The sequence below is a fragment of the Mobula birostris genome, chromosome 9 (assembly GCF_030028105.1).
Source record: "Mobula birostris isolate sMobBir1 chromosome 9, sMobBir1.hap1, whole genome shotgun sequence".
Taxonomy (NCBI): domain Eukaryota; kingdom Metazoa; phylum Chordata; class Chondrichthyes; order Myliobatiformes; family Myliobatidae; genus Mobula; species Mobula birostris.
The window spans coordinates 28,860,473-28,876,270 of NC_092378.1; the positions used below are offsets into that span (position 1 = coordinate 28,860,473).

Here is a 15,798-nt window from a genome sequence, read left to right on the forward strand (position 1 = left end):
AAATATAATTATTCACACAACACACACAAACTGCCGGAGGAACTCAGCAGGCCAGGCAGCATCTATGGAAGAGAGCACAGTCAAGGTTTCGGGCTGAGACCCTTCATCAGGACTGGGGAAAAAAGATGAGGAGTCAGAGAAAGAAAGTGCGGGAGGGAAGGAAGAAACACAAGGTGATAGGTGAAACTGGGAGGTGGGGCCGGGTGAGGTAAAGAGCTGGGAAGTTGTTTGGTGAAAGAGATACGGAGCTGGAGAAGGGGGAACCTATTAGGTGAGGACAGAAGGCCATGGAAGAAACAAAATGGGGAAGAGCAGCAGAGGGAGGTGAAAAGGTGAGAGAGGGAAACAGGAACGGGGAATAGTGAAGGGGAGGGGTGCATTACTGGAAGTTCATGAAATCTATCTTCATATCTTCAAGTGGGAGGCTATCCATATGGAATACAACGTGTTGCTCCTCCAACCTGAGTGTGTCCTCATTGTGACAGTAGAGGAGGCCATTGACCAAAATGTCAGAATGGGAAATGGAATTAAAATGGGTGGCTACTGGGAAATCTGGCTTTTTCTGGTGGACAGTGTGTACATGCTCGGTGAAGTGGACTCCCTATCTGCATTGGGTCTCACCGATATACAGGAGACCACATTGGGAGCACCGGATACAGTACATGACCCCAACAGACTCACAGGTGAAGTATCACCTCACATGGAAGGGTTGATTGGGGTTCTGAATGGTAGTGAGGGAGGAGGTGTTGAGGCAGGTGTAGTACTTGTTCCACTTGCAAGAATAAGTGCCAGAAGGGAGATCAGTGGGAAGAGACGAATGGACAAGGGAGTCGTGTAGGGAGCTATTCCTGTGGAAAGCAGAAAGTGGGGAGAAGAAAAGATGTGCTTGGTGGTGGGATCACACTGGAAATGGCAGAAGTTATGGAGAATTATGTGTTGGACGCAGAGGATGGTGGGGTGATAGGCGAGGACAAGAGCAACCATAACCCTGGTGGGATAGCAGGAGGATGGGGTGAGGACAGACGTGTATGAAATGGAAGAGATGCAGTAGAGGGCAGTGCTGATGGTGGAGGAAGGGAACCCCCTTTCTTTAAAGAAGAGACTGTCCCCTTAGTTCTTGAATGAAACACCTCATGCTGAGAGCAAATGTGACAGAGGTGGAGGAATTAAGAGAAGGGGATGGAATTTTTACACTGAACAGAGTGGGAAGAGGTATAGTTCAGGCAGCAGTAAGAATCAGTACGAGTGTAGATAAGCTGTCTCCAGAGATGGAGAATGTAAGATTGAAAAAAGGGGATGGAGGTTTTGAAAATGGACCAGGTAAATTTGAGGGCAGGGTGGAAGTTGGAGGCAAAGTTGATGAAATTGACAAGCTCTGCGTAGCAGCATCAATGCGGTCATCAGTGTAGCGTAGGGAAATTTGGGGGGGGGGGGGAGCGATACCAACGTAGGCTTCGAACACAGACTGTTCCACGTAGTCGACAAACAGGCAGGCATAGCTGGGACCCACATGAGTACCCATGACTACACCTTTTATTTGAAGGAAGTGTGAGGAGCCGAAAGAGAAATTATTAAGAGTGAGGACAAATTCCACCAGATGGAGGAGAGTGGTGGTGGAGGGGAACTAGTTGGGTTTGGTGTCCTGAAAGAAACTGACAGCTTCGAGGCTTTCCTGGCGGGGGGATAGAGATGTATGGGGACTGGACATCCATAGCGAAAATAAGATGATTAGGACCAGGGAGCTTGAAATCATTGAAAAGATCAAGAATGTGTGAAGTGTCACGGGTATAGGTAGGAAGGGACTGGGGCTGGGGGATAAAGTGGATTTGAAGTATGCATACAAGTTCAGTGGGGCAGGAACAAGCTGAAACAATAGGTCTACCTGGACAATGGGGTTTGTGGATCTTGGGTAGGAGGTAAAACGGGAGGGGGGGAGCGGGTTAAGGGAACTATGAGGTTAGTGGCAGTTAATAAGGTCGGTGATAGTGTGGGAGACAATAGTTATTCACATGGCTTTTACAGACTGTAAATAATTGATAGAACAACATAAAGCAGGCCAGGTGTACTCATACTCTACTAAATAGCTTTCGCCATCGCCTACATTTAGTACTCAGTACAAGAAATATTTATCATTATCTGCCAATGTACTGCTGCTACATACAGATATGCTCCTGGAATGAATATGAACGTTCAATTAACCTTCAGCTGGTGGTTGCATAGTCACTCCCATTTACTTAATTAATTATACTATTCCGTCACTAGAATAGTTTCACTTTCATTTCTTACGTTTCCGACTAAATTGCACTTCCTTTATTTTGAGATACAAGTAAGAGCAACAATGTCTTTCTCAAAACTCTCTAAGACTGTCTTCAAAGTTCTCTGTTCAAATAGTGGGTCTTTGGATTATGAAGACCTCCTCAGTATAATGACCCGCATCGGTGCGGTGTCTGATTTGAATCTGAAATCAGTATTGTCAAACCATCAGCTTTTCCTCGTCGTCCCAGGACCAGGGAGTGACGCTTCTACATCTGGGATAACCTTGGATAGTCGAATAATTTCCACCTCCTCCATAAGGCTGTGTAAAAAATATCCAAACAAGGAATGCCGAGATTGTGGAATGCTTCACCTCTGCAGGTTTTTTATACTTGGCAATTGCAAATTTGGAGTAAAAAGGTAAATCATGTTGATAGTAATATACAGGTATTGAACCAATATGAATTACTAAGATAATCTAAAACAAAGTGAGTATTTGTAGTTACCGATAACAGTAATAAGTGCTAATTGTAGTTTTGCATTATCGACCTCCTTACAACGTGAATTATAAGTGAAATGTTCACCTGTAGAATTGGCAGTAAAAGTAAGGAAGCAAGACTACCTTCACTAGCAAGAAGCTTGCCGTGTCAAGTAGCAGTGATGGCTGGGCTGACAGTTACCTGTTCTATTCTGTACGTCAGCACAGGTCTGTATAAACGCCCAACAGCAGAAATAGTATACTACCAACACACCATGACTGTATTTTGCACCATGAACCAACGAGGTGGTAGGAAGTTCCTCTATTTGCATTCCATTCGGAGGGCGGTACGGGCACTGTGCTCGTAAAACTGCGGCTTGACGATCCAGAGACCCCGGTTCAGTCCTGACTTTGGTGCTAAGTGTGGAGGACTTCGGCATTTTTTCCATGGCTGTGGGTTTTGTCCTCCCACATTCCAAAGATGTGTGTTGGTAGGTTAATTGTCCATTTGCAAATAGTGTAGTGGTTAGTGGTGTTAGTGGTAGAATCTATGGGAGTGTGCAGAAAACCAACTAGGATTAGTGCAGAAAAGTATTTGGGAAATTACTGGCCAGCTCTGATTTGATAAGCAGTGTGACTGTCTTTATGATAGTTTTACAAAAAAGCATTCTGCACGGACAAATACTGTTCTTATATCTGCTCTACCTATTTGCAGAACTTTACAGCTTTTGGCCATTCCATCATTTAGAGAGTCCTGGTTTTAAGTTCCTGGAAGATTTGTTTTCCCAAAGTAAAGTATTTTTTTAAAGCACTTCAACTTCACTGTAATGTTGGTTAGTTCGCTGGTTTATAGTGGTGACACATACCACCATACAGTGAAAAGTTTGTCTTGCCAACTGTTTATACAGATGAAATCATTTTGGGGGCTCCCAATCACGCTGGTAGCCATTAGCGCAATAATATTACAGCTCGGGGCACCGGAGTTTGGAGTTCCGGGGCGTCTGTACGTCCTGCCTGTGAACGGACTGAATTTTCTACTGGTCCTCCGGTTTTCGGCCACAGTCCAAAGACGTACCGGTTAGAGGGTTAACTGGTCATTATAAATTTTCCTGCGATTAGGGTAGGGTTAAATCGGGGGTTGCAGTCCGAAGGATCGGAAGGATCCACGCTATATCTGTAAATAAAAAAACAGCACATTGAGCTCGAATAAGGTAAAACAATAACAATGCGGAATAAAGAGTAAAAGCTACTGGAAAAAATGCAGTGCAGGTAAACGACAAGCGCAAGATTATAATGAGGGAGATTGTGAGGCCAAGAGTCCATTTTTATCGTACAAGGGGCCCATTCAAGAGTCATAGAAACCCTACAGCACAATACAGGCCCTTCGGCCCACAAAACTGTCCCGAACATGGCCTTACCTTAGAAATTACCTAGGGTTACCCATAGCCCTCTATTTTTCTAAGCTCCATGTACACGTCCTGGAGTCTCTTAAAAAACCCTATAGTATCAGCCGCCACCACCGTCACCGGCAGCCCATTCCATGCACTGACCACTCTCAGCGTAAAAAAACTTACCCCTGACATCTCCTCTGTACCTACTTCCAAGCACCTTAAAACTTTGTCCTCTTGTGCTAGCCATTTCAGTCCTGGGAAAAAGCCTCTGACTATCCACATGATCAATGCCTCTCATCATCTTGTATACCTCTATCAGGTCACCTCTCATCCTTCGTTGCTCCAAGGAAAAAAGGCCAAGTTCAAGCAACCTATTCTCTTAAGACATTCTCCCCGATCCAGGCAACATCTCCTCTCCACCCTTTCTATGGTTTCCACATCCTTCCTGTAGTGAGGCGACCAGAACTGAGCACAATACTCCAAGTGGGGTCTGACCATCATTACCTCTCTGTATAGCTGTAACATTACCTCTTGGCTCCTAAACTCATTCCCATGATTGATGAAGGCCAATGCACCATATGCTTTCTTAACCACAGAGTCAACCTGCGCAGCAGCTTTGAGTATCCTATGGACTCGGCCCCCAAGATCCCCCTGATCCTCCACACTGCCAAGAGTCTTGCCATTAATACTATATTCTGCCATCATATTTGACCTACCAAAATGAACCAGTTAACACTTATTTGGGTTGAACTCCATTTGTCACTTCTCAGCCCAGTTTTTCATCCTACCAATGTCCCGCTGTAACCTCTCACAGCCCTCCACACTATCCACAACACCCTCAACATTTGTGTCATCAGCAAATTTACTAACCCATCCCTCCACTTCCTCATCCAGGTCACTTATCAAAATCATGAAGAGTAGGGGCCCCAGAACAGATCCCTGAGGCACAGCACTGGTCACTGACCTCCATGCAGAATATGACCTGTCTACAACTACTCTTTGCCTTCTGTGGGCAAGCCAGTTCTGTAACAGTGTATCACTAGTAACAGAGGGACAGAGGCTTCTGGCACATGCTTTTGTACCTTCTGCCTGATGGGTGAGGAGAGGCGAATGTCTGGGTGGGTGGGGTCTTTGACTGTGATGGCTGCATCACTGAGGCAGTGAGAAGTTTTACCAGATTCCATAGAGGAGAGGCTGACCCCTATGATGTCCTGTGATGTGTCCTCAACTCTGCAGTTGTATCAGCCATGTGGAGATCAGTTGGGATATCAAGCTGTTATGCCTCCAGACAGAATGTTTTCTATGGTGCATCAGTGAAAATTGTTAAGTGTTGATGGAGACATGTCAAATTTCTTTAGCATCTTGAAGAAGTAGATCCACTGATGAAATTCTCAAGGAATTTAGCAGGGCAGGCTGCTACTGTGGAAATGAAAAGAGTCAACGTTTCAGACCGAGACCCTTCATCAGTACCGGAAAGGAAAGCGGGGGGGATAGAAGCCAGAGTCAGAAGATAGGGAGAGGGGAAGGAGCTCAAACTAGAAGGTGATAGGTGAAGCCAGGCAGTGGGGAGGGGGGAATGAAGTGAGAAGCTGGGAGGTGAAAGTTGGAAAAGGGAAAGGGCTGGAGAAGGAATCTGATAGTAAAGGAGAGTGCACCATCAGAGAAAGGGAAAGAGGAGGTCTGCCAGGGGAAAGTGATAGGCAGGTGAGGAGAAGAGCTAATGGAGAGCCAGAGTGAGGAATTGAAGAAGAAGGGGGGGGGGGAAGTTTTTTTGCTCTACCTATTTTAACTTAACTATTTAATAGACATATATACTTTAATTCATTTTTTTCCTATGTTTATTTATTACGTATTTCATTGTGCTGCTGCCGTAGAATGAACAAATTTAAAGATATATGCCGGTGATATCAATATCTATCTATCTATCTATATATATAAATATATTACTTGAAGTTGGAGAAATTCGTGTTCATGCCATTAAGTTGGAGGCCACCTAGATGGCATATGAAGTGTTTGCTCCTCCAACCTGACAGTGGCCTCATCATTGTAGTAGAGGAGACCATTGGCATACATGTCAAAATGGGAATACGAATTGGAATTAAAATAGGTGCCCACAGGAAAATTATGCTTTTTGCAGATAGAGTGGTGCTGCTTGACAAAGCCGTCCCCCAATCTACGTCGGGTCTCACCAATGTAGAGGATGCTACATCAGGAGCACTGGATAGAATGGATGACCCCATCTGATTCGTAGGTGGTGTGTTGCCTCATCTGGAGGGACTGTTTGAAACCCTGAATGGAGGTGAGGGCGGAAATTAACAGGCAGGCATTGTACTTCTGCTTACAGGGATATGTGCCAGGAGGGAGATTAGTGGGGAGGGAAGAATGGACAAGGGAGCAATGGCTGCAGAAAGCTGAGAGTGGGTTGGGGGGGGAGTAATGATGTGTTTGGTAGCAGGGTCCTGTTGAATGTTCAGGAAATGGAGGCGATGCAGTTGGGGGGAGCGTCAGTGGTAGAGGAAGAGAATCCCTGTTCTTTGAAGGAGGAGGACATCTCTGATTTTTTCTGATGTCGAGCACCTTTGCTTTATCCACACAAAAAAACAGAATTTCCCAGTGGCCAACCATTTAAATTCCTATCCCCATCCCCATGATCAGGTCACTTTCAGGTTGGAAGAGCAATGCTTCATATAATGTATGGATATCCTCCAACCTGATGGCATGAGCATCAATTTCTCCAACATGCAGTAATTTTTCCCCTTTCCTCTTCTTCCATTCCCTACTCTGTCTCCTGTCTTAGCTCTTCTCTTCTTCTCACCTGCAGGGCACTGGTGCTCCTCCTCCTTCTGTTCTTTCCATGGTTCACTCTCCCCTCCTATCAGATTTCACCTTCTTCAGTCCCTTACCTTTCCCACCTACCACTTCTCAGGTTCTTACTTCAAACCCCCCCCCCCCCACCCACCTGGCTTCACCTATCACCTTCTGGCTTGTACTCCTTCCCCTCCCCCCCCCCACCTTCCTTTCCAGTCCTGCTGAAGGGTCTCAGCCCGATAAGTCGACTGCTTATTCATTTCCATAGGTGCTGCCTGACCTGCTGAGTTCCTCCGGCATCTTGTGTGTCTTGCTCTGGATTTCCAGCATCTTGAGAATATAACAAATGTGTTTATGAAGGATTGGTGAGCCTTCTTGGCCGTGACATTGATATGGTTGGACCAGAATAGGCTATTGGTGATGTTCCCACCTACAAATGTTCATTGAACTGAGCTGGAGTGAAAATGCAAAGTGGTAAGCAGAGATAGAACCCTGGCTTGTCAGGAACAGTGCAGAAGGACACATCTGGGCACATCTGACCTCCAGCACGTTCCACACATCTGCTGCACTCTGCAGGCTTTAGAATGCAAAGCACAATCTAGGCAGCAGTGCCCCATGGACCCAGTGGTTAGCCATCGGCAAGATGTCTTAACCAATGAAATCATCCTTCGTTCTCCTAAACTTCCTCTTTGGACTGACTGGGTTTCCCACCAGGAATGAAAGTTAGGCTATGATCTCTTGGTACGAAAGTAATCAAAAAGACCAGTTTTCTTTCTTCCTTTATTAATTGTTCCTTATTTATTTCAGCAATCCTTGCAAACATTCTCATGACATCCATGATTTCCACAACTGGAATGTCCTCAGCATGAAATCTCTCCAGGAACTGAGTGTGAATGAACTGCGCATTCTTCTGCTTCAGAATGACCCATCGTTTCTACCTGAGGTAAATTCATCGAACCATGTGGGCTCCTCAGCTCATTGTAACTGTGCCAACCATCACGTATGGCAGTCTATGCCATAGCTTTTTAAGAGTTTATCTATAAACTTTATAAATAATGTGTTCCTGCCTCCACTCCTCCACCAGAGATCTATGTTCAAAATTTGCTACACTCTACATTTGACAACTGAGCAGTTCGTGCCTTTCTAAAAATTCCAGTTACTAAATATGATGAAATGTTTTCTGTCTTCTTTAATGTCTCTGTTCTGTGTTAATATGAGGAGGTAGAGGGGGTGGCACCATTTTAAAGTGATTGGGGGAAAGTATAGAGAGGACGTCAGAGTTAAATTATTTACATAGAGTAGTGGGTGCATAGGACACCCTGCCAGGAGAAGTGGTAGAGGCAGATACATTAGGGGCATTTATGAAACTCTTAGATATGTACAAGGAGGATAGAAAAATGGAGGGTTATGTAGGAAGGAAGGACTAGATTAATCTAATTGTAGCTTAAATGTTTGGCACAATGTCATGGGTGGAAGGACGTTTACTGTGCGGTTATGTTCTATATCTATTTGATGCGAATGTTCATCTATTTTAATATCTTTGCATGTAGAGTTAGGGGTGAGAGTTATAAAATAGATACTGGTATCAAACAATGGAACAACTGAAGTGATAATAACCAGTACAACTTAGTTTGATAAGCTATAAATATTAGGTTGGACAATTAAGCTTTATTGAATCCCTCAGATATTGATTCAGTTTGATCCCATCAGACCCAGCAGCATTTTTTTAACTCAGATATTGGGTTAACACCTTTTCTTAAACAAGGCTAATAAACTTGACTTGAGATTATTCTACCACCAACATAGAGCCTCTCTGACAGCTTGGATCACAACATAGAGCTCTGTTCTCTGAGTTGAAGTTGCTGATAACCGGGCTCCACATTGGGCATAGAGCTTTGCTTGAGACGTGTAGAACTTTGAGAGTATACCTCTTATCTTCTGATCAGCTTTCAGTGTCATTCAAGAGATGATTGATTTCTTGCTGCCAATGAAAAAGAACATTGCGTAGATCAAACCACTGTTTGATCTACAGTAGTCAGGGTTCCTACTGGCAGTTGTCGTGTGAAATTACTAGAGAACTTGAATCATGTTTCATCCCCTATCTCAAAACCTTCCTATTCCACCTTCGTAGTCTCCAACCAGATAAACTTTGATTTCTCTAACTTCCAGTAAACACTGTCTACCTTTATCCCTTTATTTCTTTTCATTTCCAATCCCTGGTAAAAAGTCTGATTTACATTTTAGTCCCGATAGGGGTTCGTGGTCTGAAATGTTGACTGTTAATTCTTGTCCATAGATGCTGCCTGACCTGCTGAATTCCTCCAGCATTTTGTTTGTGGTTGCTCTAGATTGCCAGCAATGCACAATCTGTTGTGTTTCCATTTTAGGATTTCCCAGTCGGCATCTGCAGAGGGAAATGTTGAAGTTTTGAGTAGAGACTCTTCATCAGGATTGGAATTAAAGGGGGAGAAGTTGGTATATAAGTGTAGGGGGAGGATGTGGAGCAAGATCTGGTGGGTGTTAAGTGGATCCAGGTGAGTGGGGTGATAGGAAGGCAAGGGAGGGGGCAGAGATGGAATGATGTACATAGCTGGGAGGTGACAATGGGATCTCATAGGAGAAAACAATGAAACATAGAATAAAGGGAAGGAGGTGGGGAGAGGATCCAGTGGGAAAAGTGTGTTGGTGATGGACAGACTGATAAAACATGTGAGGGGAAAGAAGTGGCGTGGTGGGGAAAAATAAAGGGGGAGAGTGTTTACTGGAAGTTAGAGAGATCAATGTTTATCAGGTTGGAGGCTACAAAAGCGGAATATGAAGTGCTGGTCCTTTAATCTGTGACTAGCCTTAACTTGGCAGTAGAGGAGGCTATAGACAGACATGTCACTGTGGGAATGGGCCATGGAATTAAAGTGGTTGAACACTGGGAGATCCTAGCTGGTAAGGCAGACAGAGTGAAGGCACTTGGTGAAGAGATTTCCCCCAACATGCGTATGCTCTCAGTGATGTAGGCAAGGCTGTACCAAATACACTAGATGCAACAAACCACCCCATGGGATTCACATGTGATGGATTGCCTCACCTGGAAGGACTGGTAAATTACCTATCTCCCCTCTTCTTTTCCAGTCCTGATTGAAAAGACTTGACCTAAAACATCGCCTGACCATTTCCCTCCACAGACGCTGCCTGACACACTGAGTTCCTCCAGCTCCTCGTGTGCTGCTCCAGATTTTCAGCATGTGTGGACTCTTGTGTCAGGCCCTCTCTGTTCTGGTTCCCATCCTAATCCAGTTTTATATCTACTGCTAGCAATATTTGTAATGGATCCCGTTCCCAAACTGAGCTGGCATTAAATGCACAAAAGGGCAGCTTCTATTCACAACGGGAGGTAAAAAGCAAGACTTGACAGGCTAGTTTGCTTAACATTTGTCAATGGGAAAATGCTGGAATCTATTATCAGGGAAGTAATAGCAGAACATTCAAAAAAGTCCTGGTACCACCTAGCAGTTGACATGAGAAATTTATTTGAAAAACTTGTTAGAACTCTGGATGTATAACAAGCAGGATGGATAAAGGGGAACCAGTGGATGAAGTGCATTTATATTGTAAAAAGGCATTTGATAAGTATCACATATAAGATTATTATGTGCTCTAGGCATTGGCATAATAAATTAAATATACAGCAATAGAAAATGGAGATCAGTGCAAACGTGGTATGCTCAGGTGAGCAAGCTGTAATTAATGGGCTGCCACAGGGAACAGACCATGGATTTCAACTGGACATGTTTCACATTAATGACCCAGATGAGGAGGCTGAACTTATTGTGGTATGATTTACCGACTGCATGAAGAAGTGCAGAAGGAAATATTATGAGGAGAACACAAAGCCACAATTACACACCGATGGTGAGCTCAGGCTAGCTGTCAAGTATGTAGCTGCGGCGCAAGAATCTGCCCATTCATAACTTCCATATGTGAATCAGTTCATCCTAAGATGACGGACCTGGTACACTTTATACCTTTCCCCTCAGCTTTGGGCCAGCCATGTCAGCTTTTTCATTCGTTTGAAAGGGTTATCAACCTCAATGGATACTGTCAGTGAAATTCCCAGTCTTTTTTAATGCTAATTAATATCAATGTTCTTAATTAATTTTTGAAGAAATTATTTTAAGTGAATGTATTCTTGATAAATATTCTGTTTTACATTTCAATCTGTTTCAGTTGATTATAAATGCCTCTGAATGTCAATGATATTTAGAGGCAATTGAGCAGGTTTTTGATTGATTCCACATACAATTCCGATGGTTAGTAGGCAAATAAAAGCTTGTGGCAGCAAAGTCTAATTTCAGACTAATCTACTTTCTAAGAGGGATGGTAGTGAAAAGATGTGAAGATTTTAATTAAAATATGTATGATGAATATAAACTCACATGAAAGTAATACAAAATCTAAATGAACTGTTCTAACATTCTAGATTTATACCATTAATATAAATATAATTGACATCTAGTTTGCAATAAAAATTATTCACACCATTTATTTTATCTGATCTTTACTGTCTCAAGGGGGAGTTGTATTGGCAATGGTAAAAGAACTCAGATATTTTGCGTATGATGAAATTATTTAACCACACGCATATATAGTAATCCATTCCAGTCATAACTTGTGGCCAAATATATTTTCCCATCTTGAAGGCTGAAGCCAATTGTGGTGGCTATCCTCCCATTCCAAATGAGGTCATCTAACCTCATCCAAATGAAGTGTTAGTTCCTGGTCCTTTTTATGTCATAGTCATAGTCATACTTTATTGATCCCGAGGGAAATTGGTTTTCATTACAGTTGCACCATAAATAGTTAAATAGTAATATGTAAATTATGCCAGGAAGTAAGTCCAGGACCAGCCTATTGGCTCAGGGTGTCTGACTCTCCAAGGGAGGAGTTGTAACTAGGAGTTATGGGTTAGTAACCAGCTATTCAGAAGTAAATTCAGACATGTACTGTATATGCCTACAGCACATGACCTCAGAACACACATAATATAAATTGCACGTAGATTAGACATGAACTTGGGCTATACAGTGTAAAAAAAAAACACTGCAAACACAAGACCTTAATGCAAAAAAAAAAACAATCAAAGTCAGCTTCATGGTAGTGTAAGAGTTTGTAGCGTTTTGGGGCTGATTTGGGGTTAGGGTTTAGAGTTAATTCTAGGAACTAGCTGTTTCAGAATCTAGTACTGTGGGACTTCAGGCTTCTGTAAGTCCTCCCGGACAGTAGCAGTGAGAGGAGGGCATGACGCAGTTGGTGGAGGGTGCTTGATAGATACTACTTTCTGGAGACGATCAATTTATCCTAAGTTTCCCATTGATCTAATCTGCACAAAATATAGGGAGCCTGAATATAAAGCAATTCCGTCTTTCCATATTACTTCATGACACAGAAAGAAGCCATTTCAACCTCTCTAGTCTCGGCTGTCTCATTTAGCACTATCATTCCCTACTCATTTGTCCTGTGACCTATTCCCCTAGACTCTAACAAACCAGGAACAAATCACAGTGACCAACTAATTTACCAAACTGCAAATACTTGAAATGTGGGAGCCACCAAGAGCATGCTGATTTTCAGGGTGATCATGCAAGCTGCTGTGGAGTCATTAGAGTTGTAATGCATCAGCTGCACCAGTGGTACCACCGTTCTCTCCTTACAGCAAATTTCAATAGGTTTCAAAGGCACATTTAATGTCAGAAAAATGTGTACAATGTACATCCTGAATTTCTTTTTCTTCACAAACATCCACGACAACAGAGGAATGCCCCCAAAGAATGAGTGACGGTTAAATATTAGAAACCCAAAGCACCCCCCCCCCCAGCTCCCCCCACCCAAGCATTGCAGCCATACCACAGGCTCTCTCTCTCTCTCCCTAATAAAGGGAAAAAAGGTGTCTCAGTTTCACAGCGACAGGGGAGACATAACAAAACAACTTGCTGATTTATGGTGTTAAAGGCCTGTTGCGTCGCTTTTTCCGAGTTCTGTGCTCAAGGAACTCAGGTCCCCGGGCACACAGCCGGCAGCCAACTCGCTGCTTTCGATCTTCCATCTCCCACGACGCACCAGCTGGTGGCACTGACCTTGGGTCCGTCCACCTCCAGAGCCACGGAAATCCGGCACCCTGAGGCGCGCTAGTCTTCTGGGCCGCGTCCTTGACATATCGAAAAACGGCCAGTCGTGAGACCTCGAGAGAGGGTCCCATTCCTGTAAAGAACCAGTCAGTGTGTAACTCCAGGTCAGGGTCTTCAAAAGAACCCTGAAATAGAAAAATACAGATATTAAAGATGGAAATAGAGCTGTTTCCAAAGATGCAAGCAGAGGAGTTGCCGTTAGGCACCATCGTCCTCCAAAGCTCTGCCCTTCAGTTGCAGAGAGTAAAAGGTCTGAAAAAGTCTTTCTCTACAGTTCAAGCTAATTTTGAATTTGAACTCTTCCAGATCTGCTTGCATTACAATAAGGGAAATGAAACTCTTCACCATGGAATCTGTTCCCGTAAAGAGGCCTGTAATAAACTTCACATCTGCTCTCACTATGTCTCAGGAAGTTGTAAATTTGGGGATCAGTGTCGACGTTCTCACAGCTTGTATGATGATGACATTTGTGTCCTACTCAGAAAATTATGTTTGGATGAGCACGTGATGCAGAATCTGCTGAAGATATATCAGAACAGGAACTACATTAAGCAAGTTAACAGCACTGACGGTAAGCATGGGACATTTCTAATCTTTTTGCATGTACACTGGAATACACCTCTGTGCTTCCAAACCATCCTGCAGCCTGTGGTGATGTCAGTTTGAGCCCTAGGTTCAGGCAGTTTCAACTCGGACAGGGCAACAGTCGAGAAGTTTGTTGTTCTCCGCTTCCTTGCTGATGAGTGTGGAAGTGTAGGGGACAGCTGATGACAGGATTGAAATAGAAACAGGAACCATTCACCTGGTCAGGCAGCAACTCTGGAAAGAGAAACAGAATTCCGAACAATGATCGTGGGTGTGGAATGTTAACTCTGTTTCTCTTCCTGCAGATACTGTCTGACCTGTTGGGTGTCCCCATCATTTTCTGTTCCTTTTCAGATTTTCTGCATTTGCAGTTTATTGATTTTTGTACTTAAATGGCCTGGTTAATTATACCACAATATGGCTATAAAGTGTTTGTAAATATGAAATATTGGATTTGAACATACAATGCGTCATCTTCATATCACTCCCACAGCTCTCTACAATTGCAATTTTCTTTGTCTCAGTTCTTGGTTCATTGTAAACTAATTGCAATGAACTATCAACGACTCCACTGTCATTGAATCATGTCACTATGAGGGAAACAGAAGATAAATTAACCTAATACTGCTCAGTTCACTACTCCTTCCATGACACAAGGCAGAGCAGGCTCTGAGCAATGGTGACTGAGGCTCTGGCCGTGTGTCTTGTTAACGTTACCTGTTTACTTTGCTCCTGAGAAAAGAGTTTGGCTTGCCCTTTTTGTAAGGGAATAGTAATTTTAAATAATATATGGTCTCCTTTATTTGCTACCTTTTTGTTATTTGCTACCTTTTGCCACCCAAATGCCAATTTTTTGTTATTGAGTAATGTTTTTGTAATGCAAGCAATTAAATAGTTCAGAGCAACACCCCCAAAATAAGATATTACTTTAGCAGGTCAGGCAACAGCTATGGAAATGAATAAACCGTCGAGGTTTTGGGCCAAGACTCTTCTTCAGGACTGAAAGGAAGGGGGAGGATGCTAAAATAAAAAAAAGTGGGGAGGAGGAAAAGAAGGATAGGATAGCTAGGAGAGGATGGGTGAATAGATGTGGTTGGGTAAGGTAGAGGACTGGAGAAGGCTGCAACTCTCAGCTGACCTCTACCTTGCTGAGGCATGGAGCAACTCTCAGGCACCTTCTCTTTCTTACCCATTGAAAAGAACCCCAGAAAATTGTCTCTGACATCATCACTAATCTTATCAATTCTGGAGATCACCCATCCACTGCCACCAAATACATAATTTCCTCTTACCCCACATTGCTTGTTTTTACCACCTACCCAAGATCCACAAACCTGACATCCAGGTAGGCTCATTGTCTTTGCCTGTTCCTACCCCACTGAACTCATGTCTGCATTCCTGTCCATTCTATCCCCCTTGGTTTAGTCCCTTCCCACCTACATCGCATGCTCTTGATCTCCTCAACAACTTTCAATTCCATGGCTCTGCCGCCTCATCTTCACCTTGAATGTTCAGTTGTTATAAACTTCTATCCCCTATCAAGAAGGCCTGAATGCTTTCAGCTTCTTTCTCAACAAAAGACCCAACTAGTTGCTCTCCACACCATCCTTCTCCATCTGGCAGAACTGATCTTCACCCTCAACAATTTCTCTTTTGGCTGGTGATGCCTCCCTCCCAGATGCATTGAATAACTTCTACACTCGTTTTGAGGCGGAAAATGATTTGGCAGCAAGGAAGACCACCCCTCCTCCAAATGACCAGGTGTTGTGTCTTACCGTGGCTGATGTGAGGAGAACCCTGTGCAGGGTCAACCCACGTAAGGCTGCTGGACCAGACAATATTCCTGGCAGAGTGCTTAGAGGATGTGCAGACCAGCTGGCAGATATTCTCACTGAGATCTTCAACATCTCCCTGAGCAGCGCCGTCGTTCCTACATGCTTCAAGGCTGCCACCATCGTCCCCATGCCGAAGAAGTCTTCAGTGTCCTGCCTCAATGACTACCGTCCTGTTGTACTCACATCCATCATCATGAAGTGTTTTGAGAGGCTCGTCATTAGGCACATCAAGACCCTGCTGCCCCCCTCACTGGACCCCCTGCAGTTCG

The 15,798-nt window shown here is 43.7% G+C and overlaps 1 protein-coding gene across 3 annotated transcripts in view; it reads left to right on the forward strand.

Moving 5' to 3' along the window:
* Window positions 1-2,288: 2,288 nt before the first annotated feature.
* LOC140202620 (protein mono-ADP-ribosyltransferase PARP12-like) overlaps window positions 2,289-15,798 on the forward strand; it is an 84,356-nt gene continuing 70,846 nt past the window's right edge. For all 3 annotated transcript variants that reach the window (XM_072267686.1, XM_072267684.1, XM_072267685.1), the window contains exons 1-3: window positions 2,289-2,673; window positions 7,738-7,873; window positions 13,416-13,680. In XM_072267686.1, the coding sequence (XP_072123787.1) occupies window positions 2,339-2,673; window positions 7,738-7,873; window positions 13,416-13,680 (736 nt within the window). In that variant the 5' untranslated portion in view covers window positions 2,289-2,338. The remainder of the gene's footprint in view (window positions 2,674-7,737; window positions 7,874-13,415; window positions 13,681-15,798) is intronic.